The sequence below is a fragment of the Temnothorax nylanderi genome, unplaced genomic scaffold, assembly GCF_030848795.1.
Source record: "Temnothorax nylanderi isolate EJ_2023f unplaced genomic scaffold, tnyl_v1.0 TNYL_tig0011_pilon, whole genome shotgun sequence".
Lineage (NCBI taxonomy): Eukaryota > Metazoa > Arthropoda > Insecta > Hymenoptera > Formicidae > Temnothorax > Temnothorax nylanderi.
In genome coordinates this window covers 1,167,519-1,190,403 of record NW_027249073.1, presented here as the reverse complement: position 1 = coordinate 1,190,403, position 22,885 = coordinate 1,167,519, and the positions used below count along the sequence as shown (strand labels likewise).

Here is a 22,885-nt window from a genome sequence, read left to right as displayed (position 1 = left end):
TTTTAAGAAGACAAGAGAAAAACGATGGGATCAGGACGGTGATTTTATAATAATTGCAATTGCATAATTTACACGTATATATAATTATATATAACATTTATTAATCAGTTAAATGATATGAGAAAGATATATCTACCGCATAACAGTAACTATTTCTTTATTTGTGTATCGACAGACAGATAATTCAGAGAAACGCTTTGCAACAATTAAGGGATTGCACAAACTTATATGCAGTTAATCGATGTAATTTATCGATATAATCGTCGAATGAATGAAAGATTTAACGACATAATGTGATATTATTCAATTTAATTTTCAACAACGCTAAAAAGATAGAGTGTAATTAGTCACTACTTAACAAATATTTCACTGCGTGTGTCCAATGTCAATTAATGCAAGTCTGAACATATTAAACAGCCACAAAGTAACTGTCTTTAAATCTTTTTTACGCAGCGTATGTAATTCTTTCGAATGAGGAACAATCGACAAACTATGGAGATCGTCGATATTTATTAATATATAAAATATAAAAAATCTGCGATGTACCAGTAGAAAGATCAATTTTTAATTGTTACATCCGTTGACTTACATAACTTGGAATTCTCCAAAAAATCGGTCGTTATTTTCATATACATCATATCACATGTTTTCATCGAAAATATCGACATATAATATATATATTTATATATTTCTTGTTTCTCATAAAATATACCTCTATCTCTATATTAATTATTTCTCGTATAATTATTTCTCAATCTTTGAAGGCGACTTGTGAATTTCTACATAAAATCTTAAGCGTATGTTGCAACAGTTATCATAGTTCAACGTATTTAAGTCAGCAAACAAGATCTAAGTGTGCACATGGATATATATATATATATATATCTATATTACATTATAATACATATTATGTATAATATATATATATATATATTATAATATTATATATGATAAGTGAAACTATATTACATATATAGTTTCATATATATAAAATATATATACAATATTGTTATTAATATATATATACTATATATAATAATAAGTAAATATTATATATATTTATATAATATATATCCATATATATCGCTTATTGAATATAAATCATATAGTAAAGATAACAGATAATATTAAATCTAAATAAAGTACATTATGTACATAAAGAATTTGCTATTAAACCTGCTATTAAATGAGAAATAGCAGCTATTTCTCATTTACCCTTACACTTGATAATCTTAATAAAATGATCTATCTTGATTTCATCAAGAAAATTGATTCCAAAAAGAAAGAAAAAATCATATATAATCAGGTAGCTAATGTAAAAGGTCGGAAAAAAAATAAGTATAAGAATTTGGTCAAATTTTTAGGGACAGGCACATTTTATATGAACTATCATCTTGTTATCCTTATAAGATGTTTAAACTTAAACAAAAGCACTTTTCATTTTATGAGCAAGAAAAAAATATTCAGAAGAAAAAAATCAGACGTAAATTGAAAGATATATAATGTACATTGTCATACAATCACAAAGATTTCTTAATCCTTTATACATCTTTCATACTTCGTCAAGAAGTGTCCTAATGTCGTTCTCCGAACGACAACAGAGATATCTAGAAGACATTTTAATTTTTCGAACGATCTTCAGACAGTTCGTGGACTTGGTGTCTCTCGGGAAAGATCAATCGTAGTAACACGCATGCAATCTGAACAATTCCTTAGTCATAAAACTGACATTGCACGACTCGCAATAGTGCTTGATGTTCTCGGATAGCTTTAGCATCGGTGACTTCTTCGCACCTTTGTTAATCGTGTCCATCAGCTTTCTCGCTTGCAGCCTCTTCACCGACCACTCCATAAAATCGCTCTTTCTCGTCTTGCCGTTCCTCAGGTAAGCGTCCTGACTTCTCAGGCACTTTGGCGAGTAGTTCGCCGCGGGAAACCGACACGTCTTCTTCGTCTTCACCAAGCCGTTTTTCGCAATGTTGGGGAGCGACTTTCGCTCGGCCAGCTGGAACTGACCTCGAAATTGCGATTTGAGATAATCGTCTCGCCGACTGACGTCACCGTTGTTCGTCGTTGCTTCAACATTCGCGGGTAACGCGACGAGTTTGCTCGGTAATCGAGGTGCCGCTGTCGCGTTGGTCGTTTTACTGAGCACCATAGCCTCCAAATCGTCTAGAACCTCCAGTTTTATTTTCAAGTTTGGAGCGTCCAATGCACTCTCGTTGTTTGAATACAGTTTCGAGCTCCGCTCGTCCGTCTTGCGTTTCTTCGTGCGATGCTCCGAAACTTTTCTCTTTATCTTTGGCTCTTGGTAGTCTATGACACTCCTCCTCGGCCTTAAGTTGCGCCCTTTGGGTTCGTCCGTCAGCTCCACCTTGATCCGCCGTGTCGGCTCGAGGTCTGAGGTGGACGTCGTCTTCGTGTCGGAAACGTTCGACTTGCTCAACGCGGATGGTCCCGGATTGACACTCGACATTCTCTTCTTATTCGATGCATAGTTCATCAGATTCTTCCTGGGTCTCAGATTCCGCACTATTGTGCTCTTGACAACCGCCCGGCTCTCAGGAAACGTTTCGAGTCTACCGTGAGGATGATTCCGCGTTTCCGGAGAGGCTACGTCATCTTTGGTACTCGTGTCTGTGGCCAGATGATCTCGCGCGTTCCCGATGGCGTTCTCGACGCGCGGCGGACGATTCTGCGGGCAATCCGGGAACACCGACTGCGTGAAGAGATTTCGCTTGAACGGTTTTAACCGCGCGGTGGTGTCCTCGAGAGTCCTCTTCCGCGAGACGTCCGCGATTCTGCCGCATCTAGGCATCTGTCCCTCGTAATTCTGACATAGCCCCGCTGTGGTTCTCGTCGATCTGCTTTGGTCCTTCTTATCACAGCAGCATCGGTAGCGCGAGAACGCCGCGTACGTCAATCCGTCGTGGATGCCGCCGGTCGGGAACGCCACCGAGTTCATCGAGTTGATATAGTCGATGTTCTCCACCAGCGGCTCCAGCTCGTACACGTCGTAGTCGAGCGGCTCCGCTTTGATCTTCACGTTCTCGATGTGCACCATCGGCACGCCAATCTTTTCCCTACCGCCACCCTTCCGCATCCACGACAGCTGACTCTTCAGCGCCGCGTCCGTCTTCAAGCAGTCTACGTAGAACTTGTGGAATTCCTCCAACTTGTAGCTGCACCGGTGGCACATCTGTTTCGGCAGTAGATCCATCTCGTGCACCTGGGAAACGCATAGCAAACACATAGGAATCAGAAGAACCTGCGAGTTCTCGGAGAATCAATCGCCGATCGAGGAGTTCGTTCGATTCGATCTTTTATGAAGAAATTAATTTTGAGAAGATTAATCTAAATTCAAGTCAATTTTGGCAGGCGTAACATTCATTTTCTCCAAGATTTACGTTTCCAAGTTCTTGCAAGAATAAGAAATGAAAAAAATCACCGCGCTCTTGTTACACCGGACGCCTCGATCGTCGTAATTGCTGTTCGGTCATTGATGAGACACGAAATACCGAGTAGCCGCAAGATTGAATTGTCGAATTGTAGAAAGAGAAAGAGAAGTAAACACGTGCGTTGTCACCTGATATGCGTATCGAAGAATGACATGCCATTCAAGCTTGGAAACTTCCGTTTATTAACATACTCGCTCCTAGCTCCCACCCATATTGCCCTTGCTAATTACTTCAAAGCATCGTATAACGACGTACTGGTTCTAGAACAGATTTCTAGATTCTACCCTACGCCTTGATTTATATTTTTAATATATAAGCATCTAGTATTTTGAATATAAATTTATAACATTATGTATATATATATATATATTTATAGTAATTTAATATAAAAAATACAGGTGGAAATGTAAAAGCGCACGTTGAAACGAATTTCAGCGAAATGACAATATTAAGTGATAAACGCTCTTTACACGCGATTTATCGCGACTTCGAATTGTTTATCCCTTTCCATTACGCACGTGTGCGATAACATTTACGCGAATAGATCGGCTAACTAGAAGATATCGTATCTCAAGATTGCCTCGATTACTTAATTTGGAAAGTAATGCCATAAACTTGAAACGTGAAAATAAACTCAGAACAAATTGATTTACTAATTTTGAGTCTGAATGCAGATTGATTGGAAAAAATATTTACAAACACTTAAAAAATATGCACTAATTATTTTTTGTCAGAAAAAATGTTACCTATTGTAATCTTATCAATGAGCTAGCTATTTTCTTTGTCATTTATTTATTACAACTAATACAGATTAACGTCAATTGTTACGTACTTATTGTTCTCCTAAATATAAATTTTTACATATTTATTATAATTAACAAATAGTTATAGATTTTGACCTGACTGGCCACCTTTATTAAATATTAAATTGTCATGATGTTTTTGTTTCGACCATGGGTTGTGGTTCTTGTCAAGATACTAATCTAACAATATGTCATAACTGTAAAAATGTGGCTATTATACAAAAACATCTTCTCCTTCATGAGGTTGTATCAAACTTACAAAACATCTTTTAGATTATGAATTTTTTTTAACACTACCTCTTAAAGGCAAAGATGTTTTTGTATAATAGCTACATTTCTACAGTTATGATTTAGATTAGCGTTTGATAAGGACCATGGTCGAAACACCTGACCGGTCAGGTCGAAATATATAACTGTTTGTTAATTATTACTGGCGAAACAAAATACTAATTTCTGTCCTTTATAATTAATGTGTGATTCACGTTAAAATGAAAAAATAAAAGAACGTGGTGAAAAAAGTGAAAGAAAAGTTCTAAGAGTGCGGTCGAGATCTCTGAGGGGTTCGCCGATGCGAAAAATCTGCGGCGCGAAACCACCGCGATCCGACGCCCACGAGGAGAGCCTGTGAGATCACTCGAATCTCTCCCTCTCTCGCTCTTTTCCAATTACGCAATGTATAATCCGCGCATCCCGGACATTTCGGAGCGCGTTCTCGTTTCGCGCGCAAAACCGACGATAACCTCACTTTTTACGCAAATCGATAGTTTTGCAACCGAAAAAAGAGCCGAGAATTCGCTCCCCCTCCCCCCCGCGGGGAGCCCCGTTGCCCCTCGCACGTGGTCGGCGACGCGTGTCCCGCTCTCGGACAAAGGGTGCCCTATTCGGCCCTTCTCTCCCCCGCGGGATTCTGCTTTCCCGCGTTCGCTGACTCGACAGTTACGGCACGCGAACGCGGAAGTCCTATCTTCTTTTTTCGCCGCATGCTGCATTTTGCCGAAACGAAAACGGATGTAGATAAACGAACTGGAGCCGCTGGAGCGTCGAATGAGGTGGAGGACGGAGGGGGAGAGGGTCGAAAGAAAGCGCGCTCCACGCGCGCGGCTAATAAAGAGAACGGACCTTGCGTTTCGTAACGAGGAACGAGGTGGCGAGGTGGTCGGCAGGGGGGAGGGGGAGGTGGAGGGTGCGCTCTGGTCCCGCCGTTGTGCAAGGACGATGAGAGTGCACGCGGGCGCGTACCCTGATACCCTCCCGATTGAAATTGGAGAAGGGAGAAGGGAGTCGCGAAAGGGGAGTGCTCAGCGCTGGAAAGAAACGGAGACGGAGGAGAGGGCGCGAAGGAGCGAACGTACGTGCGAGCGGCCGTTCGAGCGCGAGAGAGGGAAAGAGAGAGAAAGAGAGAGAGAGAGAGAGAGAGAGAGAGAGAGAGAGGAAAAAGAGAGGGAGGGAGAGGGAAAGCGTAATGACGTACCATGATGGGTAGCACGGCGTTGATTTTCCGGACGTGATTCTCGCTCTCGTCGAAGATGTTGATCGAGATGCCCGAGTGCTGGCCGCAGAGGCGGCACACGCGGCTCGATTCGAGGGTCTCCATGCCCGCGCAGCACTCCGGGGCCCTCGGCCTCGCCACGCTCGCTCCGCTAACTCTCTCTCGCGCGCGTCACTGCTCGGCTGGCTCGCGCTCGCGCTTGCCTCTCAGCGGTCGCGGTCTCACCGTCTCAGCAACACACCAGCCCTCGCTCGCTCGCGCCGTGCGACGTCGCACACGCGCGCGCGCGCACCTCAGCTCGGTTCTCGGCCCGCTTTATCCCGCTCTGTCCCCGCTGAACGCCTCACCGCCCCTCACCACGCTTCGCTCCGCTCCGTGTCCCCGGACTCCCCGGCGCGCGCCCTGCCTTGCACCCGTATGCGCTCGCGCTCGTGTACGTCCGCGCCCTACCCGCGGGAATCCAGAAAAGCCCATGAAAAAGCAAAGCGGAGTGGAACTGAGTGGAACGGAGCGAGAGAGAGAGAGAGAGAGGGAGCAGAAGGGGGAGGGAGCGAGGAAGGTGGAAAGCGTGCGTGTCAAGTCGCACCGCGCCTCGGTGCCTCGGGCCTCGGGTCGCGCGAGGGATAAAGCTCGATATTCGATAATGCGATCCGCGGCCGATCGGCCGGTACGTGGCCGGAACGTCGGCGAACGTGGATCGATCGGACTCAGGACTGGACGGGAACACTGGCGAACGCGTATCGCGTATGACCGTATGTACATATCACGGCGCTGATGATCTCCGCTCCGCTCCGAGCTCCGAAACGTCGCGCGCGGGCGCGAGATCGATCCCCGTATATACGTACGTCGCGTCACTTGAACGAGATGTGACCTTCGCCGGTAACGCGCCTCTCTCTCTCTCTCTCTCTCTCTCTCTCTTCCGCTCGTGACGTCCGCGTGAGATCTCGCGAATCGGTAACGATGATAGAGCAACATGGTGGATCGATTGTAACGTCGGTCGATCAATTTTCCAGTTGTGATAAATTTCAAAATTATTATCTATATGGATTGTTTTTTTTACATTGTATATTTGTACGAATCTTTTTCATATAGATTGCAAACAATATAATTATTATTAACGATGTAAATTATTATAAATTGAATAATTGATTGATTGATTGGTTCCTTTAAACTGTATTTGATGTAGATTATTATATTTTACGCGTAAACGTCTCCAACTGCGATTTTCTTGCTCTATCTTTCGAGCACACGTTTGTATTTTGTCAGAAAGGTTGACGTGTACGCAGCCACGTAGTTCTGCGTCCGCACTTCAAGAATGTAGATGGCGACCCACCACGAAAATTCTTTCTTTCTCTCTCTCTCTCTCTCTCTCTCTCTCTCTTTCCATTATTGACGAGTTGCTTGAGTTGCTGTCTTTACGGGTTTACGTTGGTCCGCCCGAGTTTGGAAAATTGCATCTCATTTTACTCGACGATGGATGACGCTGGGCCGAGTGCGTCGTCCGCGCAATCCGCGACGACAAAGCACGATGAAAGGTTGAAACGACTCCGAGAACTGCACGCCAAGAGAGTGAGTTCATAACAGAACAAAGCTAACCTATTCCGAGAATTTGAGATGAAGCTAACTCGATACTCCAAAGATGCTGTTCAAGCTTTAAACATCTTATTTCTTTCCTTTATTTGCAAGAATGTTGATTTTTTAATTCTAACCGTACTCGTTATTGGAATTTATCGTCGCGATTTGTCTACAAAGCATTGATTTAACAGAACGAGGCCAGAATGCAGAACCACAAGGAAGTCGTGGAGGAGGATAAGAGGAACAAGCTGCCTGCCAATTGGGAATCCCGCAAGAGGCAGGCCGAGTGGATAATGCAGGACGAAGTTGCTAGGAAAGAGGCAGAGACTAAGGTACCAAAATTCATTGTATTTTTAACTAAATGTATGAAATTATGTAACTTACGCTGCGTACTTAACTGATTTTTCAGGGTGAAGACTACGAACGGAAAAAATTGCTGAGTATCGATGCCACGGAAGCAGAGAGAATAGCCAGGAAGAAGAAAAGCAAACAGAATCCCGATCCAGGTTTCTCGGACTACGAGCAAGCGGCGATACGTTGTTACAACAGACTGGTGAAAAACATTAAACCGAACATGGAGGCATACGAGGAGGCGAAGGAGAAGTTAGGACCTGCTTTTTACGGCGATCCAAATACGATATTGCACGGCTTGCACGAAGATAAAAAAGAAGCGGTAGATAAAATGGTCACCAATTTGGAGAAGCAGTAAGTAACATTTACAATCTTATATTAAAATAACGCAATCTCTGATAAGACTTGGATTTAGCGTCTTTTCCTTTTTTTTTGCAGGATTGCAAAACGAGAGAAATACAGTAGACGTAGAATGCACAACGACGACGCGGATATCGATTATATCAACGAGCGTAACGCCAAGTTCAATCAGAAATTGGAGAGATTTTACGGCGAGTATACTCGGGAAACGAAGCTAAACTTGGAGAGGGGTACGGCTATATAACGGAAAAATGTTGCTGTAATTATCACAAATACTTGTATTTTACGTATTATACGATAACTTTTTATACAAATAAGAATCTGGAGGGAAAAGAATTTTGTAGTGTTTAGTAGAATGTATCTTTTGTTGCTTTTACTGGCGCCTAATCTCTGCGATATGCGAAAATCTGAAAACGCGTAGAGGTTGCTTCGACAAGAGAGAAATGTAATTGCCAGAAAACGGGCAATGTGCACTAACCGTAAATAAAAAATTAAGTTAAATTATTACATTAGTCACATATCTTCTATTACAATCACTTAGTTCCTACAAAATTTGTTTATTTAATTTAAATAATATTTTTTATATGTATGTACAGTTCTTTGAAAGCTTCTAATTCAGTTCGCATCATACCACCCAACTGTGCACTATATCTGGAAAAATAATACGTCGTTATTTTACAAATAAAGTAAATAGTTTTTATACCTGCAAAATATTAATTTGATTTGAACGGAAGCATCGGTATAAAGTATACTCACGCCGTGGCGAAAAATTGTGGTGATGCGTTACTCGTATATGAATATCTTGCGTCTCCCCTGAAAATTCGAGACTCTCATTATCGCCACAAAAAATTTAGCAAAATATTACATATAATTCATCAGGCATAAAATTCCTTTCCTTACCTTGCGAGTTAAAAACAAAGATGATACATTTCGCCAAGAAATATCAATGCTATATCAATTTATGTTAATAGCTTAGAATTAAAAAGTATGATTTATAAATGGAACGTTAATTAATCGTGCGATATCAAATTCAACAAATGCACACACACATATATATTTCTAACAAATGAGAACAGAATCGCAAGCTCTACTCTCCTTTATTATACTAAAAACCTGATTAATATAATTAATCATAATTAAGTACACAATTTTTATAACATAGTTATAACAACACTCTCACACTCTGTTAGAGTTTTTTTTATTTTAAATACAGTAGGATAAAATATATCACTTTTATTCAAACGCTTCATCGCGTTATCAAAATCCAATCGATTAGTATAATCGCAGGAAACGGCCTTCACGAGTTTTCGTGAAGAATGTAACAAAAGTCGGCATGCTGTTAGGCGACGCTGAATATTTTATTTCGTGTAGTCGGAGTAGCGTTCGGGACGGTTCACTATCACCACGATGACAACGAGGTCGACGGCAACTCTCTCGTCGATTTACTGGAGCTTATACCTGCACTGCTGCCGCGGTTCAACAGTCTCGGCATGTCGCACTCCTCGCACTTGTTCATCAATGGATGATTGTCGAAGGTGCACATGGTGCAGACCCACGAGGGCTCGTCCCGTTCCTCCCGGTCGTTATCACTCGCGACCGTCGTCGGCTGCTCCGGTCGCCACGCCGGTGGTTGACTCGGCAAGCGCGGCGGTTGGTGAATATTCGGCAGTCTCGTTGGCAACGACTGGCCGGTATAAATGCCCTGATAAAACTCCTCGTTGGTCTCGCCCAATGGTACTGAAAGTACGAGTTATTCGCTAGTCGCTCCTAACTTCGTACGCGACAGCGCGATAGGAAATAGATACCTCGTCTGTCTGACCATTGATCAACCTCGTCGGCCAATCTGTCGCACTCGACCTGCAGCATATATATTTCGCTCCTCAGCTTTCTCTTCAGCTCCTGCACAAAAATCACGCGTTGAGATACATATCGAAAAGATAAATCAATCATCATTGCCACGTACTTGAGGCGATACCGAGGGATCGACCGGTCGAGCTAATGCCTGCACTTCTTTCTTCATCGCTTCGAGTCGTCCCTTCTCAGCTCTTAGTTCCCTGGCGAGCCTCTCCTTCCTGGCCAGTTGCTCCGCGACTAATTTCTTTTGATGTTCCTCCACTAAAAAATTTCAAGGACTATTTTAGTTGGCATGTATGCACTGCGACGCACGAGGCGAGTCAAATAGTTTCAGAGCTTACTTCAATCACGGCGATTTTCTAATTCTACTTTGTCCCGAATGATGACTCATTAATTTTATCATATATCACGCCTCATTCGGACTTTATCGATCGCTACGATAACGGATTAGATACAAGACAGTTTCATCAGCTGTCACATCTGCGTCACAAATTAACGGTCGCAACGCCACCGGTTCTCCGCGTTGCCCGTAGCATTGTCGCGCTCCTCGATCGTGCAACGGAAATGGAAAAACGCGGAAGACCTTCGCGAACGTATATACCATTTAGCGTAATAGCGTCCAGGAAATGCGTCGATAGCGCGCGGACTCTCGCGATCAGAAAAACCGGATCAGGTGGTCCGCGTAGTTGTAACCGCGGGCGCGCGCGGCTATGTATAGCCCGGAGCGTGGGGTCAGGAATGCGTAAATATCGTTCCCGGCGTTGCGTGCGTGGGCGTAGTACGTGCGACCGACTGACTTCCAGGTAAATATACACGTGCGCGCGATTCTGCAACTGCTAGAGCACGGCGACGACGGTATCGGTTTGCGTGTCATCCCGTTCCGACCCGATCCATGCGTTCACCTTGGCACAACGGCGATCGGTTCCGATCGGAAGTTGCGTGGTCCCCGATGGAGGAAGAGGCGGCGACGGCGGGAGGCGCGACGCCGCTGCTGCTCGTCGTGGGCCCGGACGGCGTCGTCGGGAGGCTGTAACCTAGGACGATATTCGTCGTCGGCGGTATGGAGGGTGTAGTCGGCGCGCTCATCGTCGTCGTAGGCCTTGGCAGTTGGCTCGGTGGTTCTGGCGGAAGTTCTGAGTGCGATACAGGCAAACCCCCCGTCGTGTTAATTTTAGTAATAAATTCTTCGACGAATACAGAGAATCTATGTTCTTAATTTTTATTGAATTGTAATTTTATTTTACTAAAATTAGACGTCTGAGAATACCTTGTATACACACGCCTACACTACGCTTCGTGTTTCATATTACATCATAGTCTACACAAATATATATTTTCTTTCTCTCTCTTCCTCGATAAAATCTCTTTCTACATTATATACTGCTTTTTAAAATATAAATTAAACTCTTGTGTCGAAGCTAAGTCTAAATTATATCGTTTTAAATCGAAAAAACGTACCAGGCGACCACAGTGGGCTTTGAGTCCACGGCGGCAGGATGTACGGCTTAGTCATCGGCGGTCTGATCCTCGCCGCCGCCACGCTGCCAACGTTTCCAGGACCGATGCTGATCTGCAGGCGGCTTTGAAAGCCACGCGGGTCCAAGGACGAGGTCGAGTAAGTCAGGCTCGATCCTTCCGACCTAATATCGATCGGGGGTTGCGGCTCGGAGGAGGGCGGCCGGAGGGTCAGGCTGACCGACGTGTAACTTCGCGTGTGATCGATCTGCGTCTCGGACTTCCCGATGGCTAACAGAGGCTCGGCGTAATGAGGTCGTGGCACGACCGCGAGGTCGCTTCGTTTACAGGCACCGCTCGCTGGTGCCGTTCGAAAATCTGCCGATATAAAATCACAATTAGATACAATCTCTTAGGAAAAAAAAACCCCAAACTTTCCGATAAATCTCGCGAATTTTAGAGCCGATGGTTGAAACCAAAAGAAGTCGACGGTGTGTGATCGAAGTCAACTGGCGGACTGGTCCGTCCGAGCGGTTGTCGAATGATAATTGAGCTTATGAGCGCGATTAAAATGAATTGTCTCTAATAATATCCGTGATAAACAAGCATGTCGCAAGCGAGCAAGATTCTGATCTTCTGAGAATAGCATATGGCGTTGCTATACAATCCGCTTTCGCTTTTAATCACTCTTCAAACACCCTATCCTATCTCTTCTTATATAGTCATCACAAGCGAAATAATATCATTCCGCAATCTCTTTTGATTTGGTATACTATCGTAATTTAATTCTCAGTCTGTATGCTGCTTGATCGTATCACATATTTAACGCTCGATATTAACATGTAATTATTGTAATATGTAATTTACATCGTAAAATCGCTGTGTCTTCTTCTTGAAACATCTCTCACGAAAAATAATTAATACTATTTCCAATTTGTGTAGGTTTTGTTTGTAAAGCAGTTCCTGCTTTACAACTCGGGATTCTCAGCGTTAAATGGTGCGAGTACAATATCAATTCCAGCAAGGAGACAACGTCCGTCTTCCGTACCGCGATTGCCCGCGGGGCTGCAGGCGACGTTGACGTTGAGCTCGAAGCCGGGCGGCGCGTTGCTACCGTTGCTGTTGCTATTGACGGTGCAACCGTCGTCGAAGAAGCCGCGCGACGTGCAGGCGGCCGGCGCGGACGAGGGCGTGACGATACCGCTGGACGACGCTGGCGTCACAGCTGCGACGGCGACGGCGACGGCGGCAGCGGTGCGGGTGCAACCTACAGGGGGGTAGCGACGAGTCATACCGATGTCCAGCGACGCCGGTCGATGGGGACGCCCGACGACGCCGACGTTGCTCGCGACCGTTTGGTTCATCGTGCAGCAACGCTGCTGCGACGCGAGTTGCTGCTCTCGTTGTTGCTGTTGTTGTTGCGGTTGCTGCGGTTGCTGCGACTGCGACGGTGGTACAGGCTGTTGCACGCCGATACAGGGGGCCGGGGGTGGAAACGCGCCCGGCGACGGACGGGACTCCTGGGTGGCCCGCAGGCTTCTCGCGCATGTCTCCCGGTCGTGGCTGTTCTGCAACGCACACGTACCTGGGGTCAGCTTGCCGCCGATCGTCCCCGCGCGACGTCGGTTTCCGGCTCAGGAGGGACACGCGTCCCGAGCCCGCGTTCGCTTACAATTAATCGCTCATGTTACACGCGTGTGTTCTAGGAAAGACTTATATATAATCGATCCCAGAATAATCGAAACCGAATGTTCCTTCTGACTATAATCTGTCTGGTCAATTTAGCTGTAATTTTTCATCGACACAAATAATGTCATCCAATTTTTAGTACCGTATGACTCTTTGCTTGTAATTAAAATTTTATTAAAATCCAGCCAATTAATTCGGTAGAATGTGACTTTGTCGTGTTTTTTTTTTCTAAAATTTAACACGTTATTTCTTCGAAGGAAGATGGTTTCCAAATCGATTAATTCAAACGTGACGAAAGATACATCCGGTCCATCCTGGGAGGACCTACACACTTAAACAACGTACACACAGGTTCCACGCTCGTGCAAATGAGTTTAGCGATGCATGACACAGGCGAGGAAGGCAAGGGGAGAGGGGATGCGATTATTAATCCTTGTTAAGTCGCACGTCGTAAACCGTGTTGCAGGCACCGGCGGTTAGTCGTTATTGCGGCGACTAGGGACGACGAGTTAGTTCAGAGTGTCTCTCGAGAAGATTCGCGCCCGAGACGGGTGGGTCGGCGTTTAATAGGGCCGCACACTCCTGACGGACAAAGGCCACCTGTATACCTGGGCGATGCACTGGGAGACGACGTGATCAGGGAGCGCGGGGAACTGCTGCTTCAGCTCGTGGAACAGCTGCATGATAGTGATGTTAGAGCAGTGGCACTCCCCCATCGTGGGCCCCCATCCTCCTGGCAGGGCCTACCTGCAGGTGCAGGTATATCATCGTTACATGTCGTCGGACCCGATACAAGGTGGTCGCTAGGTAGTCGCTCCCCCGTTAATTCCCGCTAATAACGACGCGCGCCAAGAGGGGTCCGCCCGGTCCGCCGTCCCGTCTCTCGCGATGCGGTCGTAATACCGCCGCGATGACGAGAGACGAGCCAAGAGCGCTCGTAATAACGCGATCCGGAAGCCTTCTCAGAAACGTGGATATTTTATAATTCATTGGATGCGCGAGTTGGGCCGCATCCAGATCGAACGCTCCTCGTCGACTCTGTCGACTCTGGGGGGGGGGGGGGGGGCGATCTCGATAACGTCGAGCGCGCGAATTCGCGAAATGTCGGACGAGAGTCGCGGAAATCGGCGATAGACTCTCGACGATTCGACCACGTGCAACGGAGGGAAGGAGAGAAAGTCAAAGAAAGAGACCGTGGAACCTGGCAATCGGGAAACGTGCGCGATCGCGCGCTTATTTCTTTTTCGGGGGGCGATTTCGGCAGGTGCGACGCGTTACTCTTGAAACTTGGAACTTCCTTTCGCCCCTTCGTTATGCCAAGCAGGAAAGCAAGACGAAAGCTTTCCCACTCCCTCCCTCCTCCCCCCTCCTTTCTCTCTCTCTCCCTCTCTCTTTCTCTTTCTCTCTCGATGGCATATCTTATCGTATTTATAAACCCGCCTGGCTGACCCATTTTTCAAGAGTAACGCACAAGTCGAACCAAGTTGTTCGCCTGCTTCTACACGGTAATGAATGAGAAGCTCTCGTTTATCCCGCAGAAAGCAACCCCCGCATCGCGCGCAAATATACATCGTTCTCCCGCATAACTCAATAATTAAAATACAATCGATATCATCTAATAAACCTAATATAAATTTAAAAAATTGAACTTTTTTTATACACTCCACTCGCATTCCGATATCTGTACATTAAGTACATGGCGTTTGCGTTCTTACCCCTATCTCCTGTAAATAGCAGTCGAAAAATGACAACTATATAAGCAATGCGATTAAGGAGAGATCTAAATGCGTGTGCTTACGCACGAAGGTGAATCATCGCAAAGATTCTTTTTGTCAAAAACTGCCAAAATCCGTGCGGGCTAATTTGAAATCCCGATCCTATTCCCACGCGACCGATCGCTTCCACGACACCCGCTACATCGCGGAATTGGCAGCTACGTAGGAAAACGGTGGACACCTGTGCGGTACGCCACGTAAGAGTGCCACATAATTATTAGCCGGCACCGAGGAACATGCCACGCGCTCGCTCCCGCCAGCAGCCGTGATGAAATTTTACGAATAATATTATATTATTTGCAACAAAGATCGCTCGCGTAAAATGATAATCTGTCATAGAAAAACGTCTAACGTGTCAGCAATAATAATGAACAAATGTATCTAAGTCAATCTAAGAGATAAAAATACTGAAAAAAAATCTACAATCAAAATAGCATCGATCAGACGATATTACAGGACCAGTATATGAATGGTTTTCGGTGATCGAAAGAAAATATATATTACCGTCGACTTCTTTTTTGGTATGATACAAAGTGCTTTTTTCCCCGAATTGTGCATTTAACTGTTTTTGCGCAAGCTCGCAGATTGGCAAACGGCGCGACGCCAATTCGATCGGAAAAGACTTCGGAGGGGACGAAAAAGCTTCGGCCGCGTGGAATTTGCATTTGGAGCATAGCCACGCGGCGGAATAAAGTGCTAGAATTAATAATCTCCGTCGCTTCCTTTTCTTCCGTCTACTTCCGTCTACCTGGCAAGACGGCGGGTCAGGTGAACGAGGCATCAATCAGGGAGAAAAGTGTTTATTGGCGCGCCTTCATGCGCTTCCATTCGTACCTTCTGTCGTTTCTCGATTCTTCAGCGAATAAATTAATTTAATCCAATCTGGCGCAATGTCTCCCACATGTTTCCTATTAAAACACTCGTTAATATTCTTTTTATTTTTCTAGGTATTTAAGAAAGGACATGGTTACGCGTTGCATACAAATTTTTTACATGAAGCTCGTGTGTCTTTCACTTCTGCCCATTATTTCAGACTCGTTTACTCTTCCATTTCTTTGGCAACTCGCTCTCCTTCTCGAGATTTTCGAAAACAAGTCTACATGTAAATGAGCGAAATGTAAATAAATGCGAGTGGGCAGACGGCACTCGAAGATGGTGGCCGCGCGAATCCGTTCCGGCTCCGTTTGTAAATCTCGCGCACCATTAGCCGAAGAAACGAATCCGCTCGTGCCAAAGGCACTTTTTCAGTAGATGCCATTGTCACATCCTGCACGAATTCATTCGGAACAATTATCGCAGGAAGGATGGAAAGAGAGAGAAACCTAAACGAGTCGCGACAGTAAACCGAATGCGAGAGAGAGAGAGAGACGAACCTTTTCACGCCAAAATGTTCGTCAAATCGAACATATTTGAGCTATAATACAAGTATGTGTATTTTTTAATTTACAAACTAGTTCTAAAAATAATTAAAGACGATATGTTACACAAAATCAAAAAGCAAACTTTCATTTAGTCGAATTTTCGCGATAGAAAGCTCCACGTCGAGTTGGTCGAAGAAAATGCGTCACAGCTAAAATATGTTACATTTCGATAAGAGAATAAAATCGCGTATATTAAATAAAGACAGATGAGGACTCTACCCGTCTACCGGAAAGCCGAAAGTTTCGGGACGCCTCTGACGTCGACGGGGGAGACGTTTCAAGAGGGGAACGAGAGCGCCGTTCGCGACGGGACAAGCGAAAAAGGAAAAGCGGAATTCTAGGCTGCCGAGAAGATATTTGTGTCATGAAATACCCGAGAGACACGCGTATACACGTAGACCGCGTCGCTGTTTTCGTCTGGGCCGTACGTGTAGAAACACGGAGGAAAAGCGGCGAATTCCGCCCGATATTTCACGCCTCCGCCCTCCGTTTTGTTTTATTTCCGCGCGGAATTATTCTCAGGCGTCGCGCGGAAATCCGCCGAGATCCCCGAGTGTCGACCCGCGAGAGCGACCGTCGATAGCGAGTAGCGAGGACATTTCGCGCGGGTGTCACGGAAAACCGCTTTCCGACCACGCACGCGATTTTCTGCAGGGGAGAAGCGAGGGAGGAGCGAGGAGTTTCCCTGTAAATTCAATGTAGCGACAATCGCGTTAATTATCGAGAGACCGTAAATCGCACGTCTCCGAAATTATAAGCTACACGTCCATCCGACATCCGACACCTGTTGCTCGCAACAGTCGTCCGGGAACTAATTGCCCGTAATAACGTCTAATTAGCAGCGACGTACGAACGCAATGAACCGTGTGAGGTGATTAGAGCGACGGTGCTTGCGAATCTATCCCATATAGACCAAACGTGTTCTCGAATATTTTTATAGACACGTTGAATTAGGATTTCATTAAATAAAATTATCATGTTTTATTTTATTATTACAAATACATTCCTAAAGATTGTCAAAGGGACAGAGGCAATCCAACGCAACGAGATCCGATTCGCGCCGGGGAGTTTAACGCACGTCGGGGGCGTCAAGTCAGTCGGCCACCAGACGAAAATAAGGAACCAAGAATAATAATTGACGGGGGACGCGCGCCATTAACGTTAAGCAGAGCCGTACGATAAGTCGCTCTGCCGCGCGAGCGCCGGCAAAAATAAACGCCACAACTACACTGAAAATAATATCACACTTTTTCCCTCCCGCGAGAAAATCCGCAAGACATCGCCGTCGTTGTCGCCGTCGCCGTCGCCGTCGTCGTCTGCATCAGCCGAACCGGTGGAATTTAAATTAATTAAATGCCGTTAAGTCCAACGCAATTTACTTAAATAACTTAATTAAATAGAAGAAAAGTTTCAAGAGAATATTGGAAAAATAAACTAATATAGTAAAAGTCTACTTTTAATATATCAGTCAAAAAGTTTCAAATTATCTCAAGGCAAGAGATACGCGAACTAGATCGCTCTCGTAATTCACTCCCTTCCTCGAAGTCGATATCAATTCTTTCTCGGAGCGGCTTTCCCTCTCGAAGTAAATATCTTCGGTCTTTAAATCCGAATTCCGTGCAGTTATATTCCCGACAGAAACTTTCATCAGACGCGGTATTTCCGCGCGCGCGTCTTAATGAACCATTAAGCGAAATTGCCGGGTAAGTTTAGCGATCAATTTATCAGTGGCCTAGTTTACACCGTGCGACCTGATCGCGACCTGACCTATACCCTGACCTAAAATAGGCTTCTAAACAAAACGTTTACACCATGTAGACCTATGATACTTTTGGGTCAAATATATAAGTAAAAATTATCTATTAGTATCTATTGGTACACTCTCTGCACTTTAGGCGATCTTTAGGTCACCTGCGTTTACACGCGTTACGTCATGTGGCCTAATTTAGGTCAGGGCACGCGAAAAAGAGACCTGACCCAAGCGAGGTCGCAACTGTTTACATCGTCGCGACCTATCGTGTTTGGGTTGAATATAAGGTATAGGTCGCGGCCTAAACGCACGGTGTAAACTAGGCCAGTGATTATGCAATTTACCGTCGTCGCTCATTCCACGAAGAAACCGGTAAACATTTTTCCTCTTCGCCAGACGAAGGTATCCACGGGATCTCATCGTGCTTCATAATGACGCGATTACATCGAAATGCGATAACGTGCGTTGGATTAATTCGATTTTCGAGCCGCCGCGCCGCGCCGCGCCGCGCCGGTATATGAATCTGAGGATTTCCAAGCGCGAATGTTAAGAGAACGCCATTAAGATGACGATGATTAGGATATCGACAAGTTATATCCTTCTCATGATTTATATATTATTAACACGAGGAAGATTATTGGAATATTATTGAGGTGTCGGTAACACATTGATAAAATTGAAATAGCGGTATCAAATGCAGAAGCTCCAAATCTATCAGCAGGTTCCTGCTTGGCAAAATTTATGCCAACGGTCTCGAGGTAGCCCTATAATATAAATTTAAATGAATTTTATGTATACAACTGACATTTAATCTCGCAGCTCCACTCACTCCGAGTTCAACGGCGCCCCAGGACGTCTCAATCGCAGGAAACGAGCACCTGGCCCGACGGTTGACCAATCGTCGCTAGTATGTACTCCGACTTTAAATAAACCGACGCAGCGAGAGGCGCGAGGCGTAACGCTCCACCGCGAGCATGTTATGACAGGCACGCGATACATTTGTTTTATGGCGGGGCGTTAAAATTGATGCCAGTGGCAGAGACCGACCGCGATCTGTTGTACAACTGATACTCGGCCCCCTCTCGTCTCCTCCCTGCATGCCATGCTGCATGTCAAACGGAATGAATGGATGTTCACCCTACTGCGTTCTTAAACGAAACTCTCACGAAGAGTTTTGTTGCACGCGGTAAAAAGATCATATTTATCTTTTGTACTTGTCTGGGAAAAGTAACTGATAATTACGTAACTGATAATATAAGTAAAACAGGACCGATATGATATACAATCAATTAGGGAAAAAAAACGCTATTTACAGTCCGGTTTGGATCTTGGTAGCCTAATGATAACATTGTGTGAATTTTGTAAACTTTTTTCAAACTTCGGTAAACTCTCTCTCTCTCTCTCTCTCTCTCTCTCTCTCTCTCTCTCTCTCTCTCTCTCTCTCTCTCTCTCTCTCTCTACGCGCCGATCTATAATCTTCTTATAAAAAGTTCAATTTTTTGTCGTAATTGAACTATATAAAATGACTTCATTGAAGCAAGTTGTCTTTATTTTAACGCAATATAATCTCATTTCAAGATTTCCAAGATGTTGAACTAAAGATATTTTCAAATCAAGAGTATTCTTTTTTTGTCGGTCTTTAAACTTTAAAACACTGCTCTTTGTCGGAACAATAACCCCACACTTATAAATTGATAATCGATTTAAATTATGTAACTGATTTGATAATTCAATTCGTAATGACGGCGGAAATATATTGCATTCGAAAGGTGCGAGAGAAGGGGCGCGCGATACGAATACGCGACCGGAGCTATCAGTCGATCGCATTAAGAGAAGCTTGTTTACGCCTCGCCTCGTAACAGGTTTAAAGCCGTGACGTCGCGCGTTTTTACGCGCATAATTCTTGCCCACGCGCGCGGAAACTCGCCGCGCGAACAGCCGCCTCGGCCGCCTCGCGCTCGACAGATTATCTTCGCGCAACATTATCATAAATCTTGCGCAACGATCGAGACCGGTACGACACGGGCGAATATATATTTTTTCTACATCGGTCGCGCACCCCGCGCCGTGCGGTTCAAGATAATCCCTGTCGTTCCGCGTCGCGCTGTACTTGCAAAACAAGATAAGCGTAAGATTATAGGACGAACTTATCAAGTACGAATATACGTCAATACGGAAAGTTTAACTTTCAACCGTATGATTGTAGAGTCTCTGGGACTCCTACCACTTTTGTAATTAATCCTTAAAACAAAAAACTTTATTCCGTGCACAAATAATGCTGAGATAACGTAAGAAAATTTAACAGCAAAAATATACAGAAACTAAAGAATAATTATATCTATTTCACCTTTTTTTTTACATCTAAAAGTAGGAGTGCCTACACAGAATAAAGATAAATGTCAAAATTTATGTACTCAAATTAACGTGTTTATTGTTTTGTATATACGCAAAATCTATAATCTTCTTACAAGATTTTTTTATATTAAAGCTAATTTTGTACAGCCAAACGATCCTGATTCTTTTTATATTCTCTATAAGAATTTCAACTTTCCTCTCTCTCTCTTCTTGGTTAAACTATATAAAATGACTTCATTCCAGCTAGTTTTCTTCGTTTAACGCAATATAATCTCACTTCAAGATTTCCACGTTGAAACTAAAGACATTCTCAAATCAAGAGTATTCTTTTTTTCTGTGCGCTTCATTTTTGTGCTCGATTTTTTGCTGCTGCAGTCATCGATATCTTTTAAAAGATATAAATGCTTGTAAAAAAACAAGTGCCGTCCAATGTGATATTTTGAATGACGCAACGATGCAAGGTAAAAGGCACGCTATTCAACGCATCTGCCACGAAAATACAGTTTTGTTCAATCGTGTCACGGAATGTTTCATCACTATAATATGCTTAATAGCGATAATGAAGTTCCTACTACGAGATGAGACATGTAAAAGTCGTTAGTCGGGGAAAAGCATGGGGAGCGACCGCGGCGGCCGAAGGGAACGGGCCCGAACCGAACGCGCGACTAAAACGAAACTCGGTCTCTCGATGACGTCCCCCCTTCCCCCCTTCCCCCCGAGTCTAGATCCTCCGCGCGGAAGCGCATTGTTGTCGGCACAGCCGCGTATCCATCCGGTGCATTCCGTCGCAGGTGTATTTTCGTGCCGCGTGGAGTCCGCCGCCGTCGCCGCCGTCGCGAGTAATAGAGCGCGCTCCGTTCCCTTTCCCCGTCGCTCCCTCGCGACGCGGAGGAAGCGACGATGAGACGCCACCATCGCCGTCGTCGTCGACGACGGCGACGGCAGCGGCGGTCGCCCTGGAGCGCCGCTTTTAGAGTGTTTCAGACCCGAACTTTAGTCGCACGAGCAGGCAGACTCACCGGACGGCAACCATCGGAGACGTCCGACGAGCGGGCTGCGACGTCGTGCACTTCTTCCTCCTCCTCCTCCTCCTCTTCTTTCTCTTCACGAACACCTACACCTCGTCCGTGCGAGAGGAAGGGACCAGCACCGCAGTCGTTCTTCAAGAGAATCCCGTACCCCTTTTCCTCGCAGAAACTCTTTTCGTCTCTCGCGGAGCTTTCACCTGTCACCGACGAGCGCGATCGCGGTACACCACAGCCACAGCACGCGGCCGACAGTCTCCGCAACTCCGCACCGGTGCGGGCGCGAGCGCGGGCGGTCTCTCGCGTCCTGCCTCTCAGGCTCTCAGCTTTCACTCGCGTTTTTCCTCCTATCTGCCTTTTTCTGTCTGTATATGTCTTTCTGTGTGTGTGTGTGTGTGTGTGTGTCCGCTCCGTTTTCGCGTTTTCGCCTTCGAGAGACGACGAGCCGAGCAGCAGGAGCAGCTACCGTCCGTCGGGGCCACCGATCAGCTGTGCACTGCGTACCGACCACCGCGCTGCTCGGCCGCGCCGCTTCCGTCCCGGCGCGTCGCCGACGACGGCAGGCGCCGATGTCCCGCCAGTCCCGCGCGTGATTTAATGCTCCGATGATTTCTCGCGAGCGAGGCGATCGCGAACGTCGACGGTCGACGCGGACCGACGGCGACGGGAGCTCGCACGATCGCGTAGTCAAGATGGCCGTCCCGCCGGATAAAGCCGATAAAGTGGCCGTCCCTATTTATGAATGGGAGACGCGTCACGTTAGCTCGCCGCGGTGACGACGAGGAGGGAGAGAACGCGACGTCCGTCCGCGCGCTATTTTAGATCGCGTATGCGAGGACTGGACACCGACGCGCAGCGTCGCGACGGATACGGTCCTCCTTTCGTCGTGATCTAGCGATCCTTCTTACCGCGACTCTCGCGGAAATTAATCGCCGATAATCGAGAGATTAAACTGATAAAACTAGATCGATGAAAGTAGAACGAGAAATATAGCAACAAAATACAAAAGTATTCCATGCTTGTCTCTCATAATCTATTGCTTCACCAAAATGATAATAAATATTCACGAAAAATTAAGAAAATATTCCACGTTAAGGAAATATTTTTTAATCTCTCTAATCTAGTAATCTGTCGCTTCGCAAAAAGTATAGCATAGCGAAAAATGAGGAAAATATCCCATTGAAATGATGCTTGTCACTTGTGTAATTCAAACCGCTTCAAAAAGAATAATATTCGTGAAAAATATAGAAAACTATTTTTCAGTCTCTTTATATCGCTTCGCAAAAAGTACGACATCGGCGAAAAATGAGAAAAATATTCCGTGTTGAAGGGATGTTTTTCTAAAGTTAAACTCACCTTACATCTCGCTCTGTACCAGTCTTTTTCTTCACCTTTTTAGGATAGAGCTTACTGAGATGACGCTCTGAATAAAATGTTATACGCTCGCCCTTATCGCCACGAGATATAAAAATATCAATATCGTGTATATATTTAACAGAAAAAAATAGCGCCCAAATATCGTGTA

At 45.2% G+C, this 22,885-nt stretch overlaps 3 protein-coding genes across 6 annotated transcripts; 1 reads left to right on the top strand and 2 right to left on the bottom strand.

The window, feature by feature from the left end:
• Window positions 1-79: 79 nt before the first annotated feature.
• Window positions 80-6,612, bottom strand: LOC139767647 (uncharacterized). Of its 2 annotated transcripts, none has more exons than XM_071697139.1 (2): window positions 6,596-6,612; window positions 80-3,229 (listed from the first exon to the last, which is right to left on the bottom strand). In XM_071697139.1, exon 2 carries the CDS (start codon window positions 3,218-3,220, stop codon window positions 1,676-1,678), a length of 1,545 nt encoding a protein of 514 aa, XP_071553240.1. In that variant the 5' UTR covers window positions 3,221-3,229; window positions 6,596-6,612; the 3' UTR covers window positions 80-1,675. The 2 variants fall into 2 exon arrangements, with proteins under 2 accessions (XP_071553240.1, XP_071553239.1); XM_071697138.1 differs by lacking the exon at window positions 6,596-6,612 and adding an exon at window positions 5,733-6,154.
• Window positions 6,352-8,543, top strand: LOC139767650 (pre-mRNA-splicing factor Syf2). The gene is made up of 5 exons (XM_071697143.1): window positions 6,352-6,502; window positions 7,021-7,319; window positions 7,517-7,657; window positions 7,735-8,030; window positions 8,115-8,543. Exons 2-5 carry the CDS (start codon window positions 7,224-7,226, stop codon window positions 8,278-8,280), a joined length of 699 nt encoding a protein of 232 aa, XP_071553244.1. The 5' UTR covers window positions 6,352-6,502; window positions 7,021-7,223; the 3' UTR covers window positions 8,281-8,543.
• Tab2 (TAK1-associated binding protein 2) lies at window positions 8,295-22,057 on the bottom strand. 3 transcript variants are annotated; one of them, XM_071697135.1, is made up of 11 exons: window positions 18,810-20,914; window positions 18,325-18,744; window positions 13,643-13,781; window positions 12,394-12,913; window positions 11,349-11,723; window positions 10,793-11,023; window positions 10,000-10,151; window positions 9,842-9,935; window positions 9,495-9,773; window positions 8,793-8,849; window positions 8,295-8,687 (listed from the first exon to the last, which is right to left on the bottom strand). In XM_071697135.1, exons 3-11 carry the CDS (start codon window positions 13,748-13,750, stop codon window positions 8,662-8,664), a joined length of 1,842 nt encoding a protein of 613 aa, XP_071553236.1. In that variant the 5' UTR covers window positions 13,751-13,781; window positions 18,325-18,744; window positions 18,810-20,914; the 3' UTR covers window positions 8,295-8,661. The 3 variants fall into 3 exon arrangements, with proteins under 3 accessions (XP_071553236.1, XP_071553235.1, XP_071553237.1); XM_071697134.1 differs by lacking the exons at window positions 18,325-18,744; window positions 18,810-20,914 and adding an exon at window positions 21,355-22,057 and having other exon boundaries at window positions 8,295-8,849; XM_071697136.1 differs by lacking the exons at window positions 13,643-13,781; window positions 18,325-18,744; window positions 18,810-20,914 and adding an exon at window positions 21,355-22,055 and having other exon boundaries at window positions 8,295-8,849; window positions 12,394-12,908.
• Window positions 22,058-22,885: the final 828 nt, after the last annotated feature.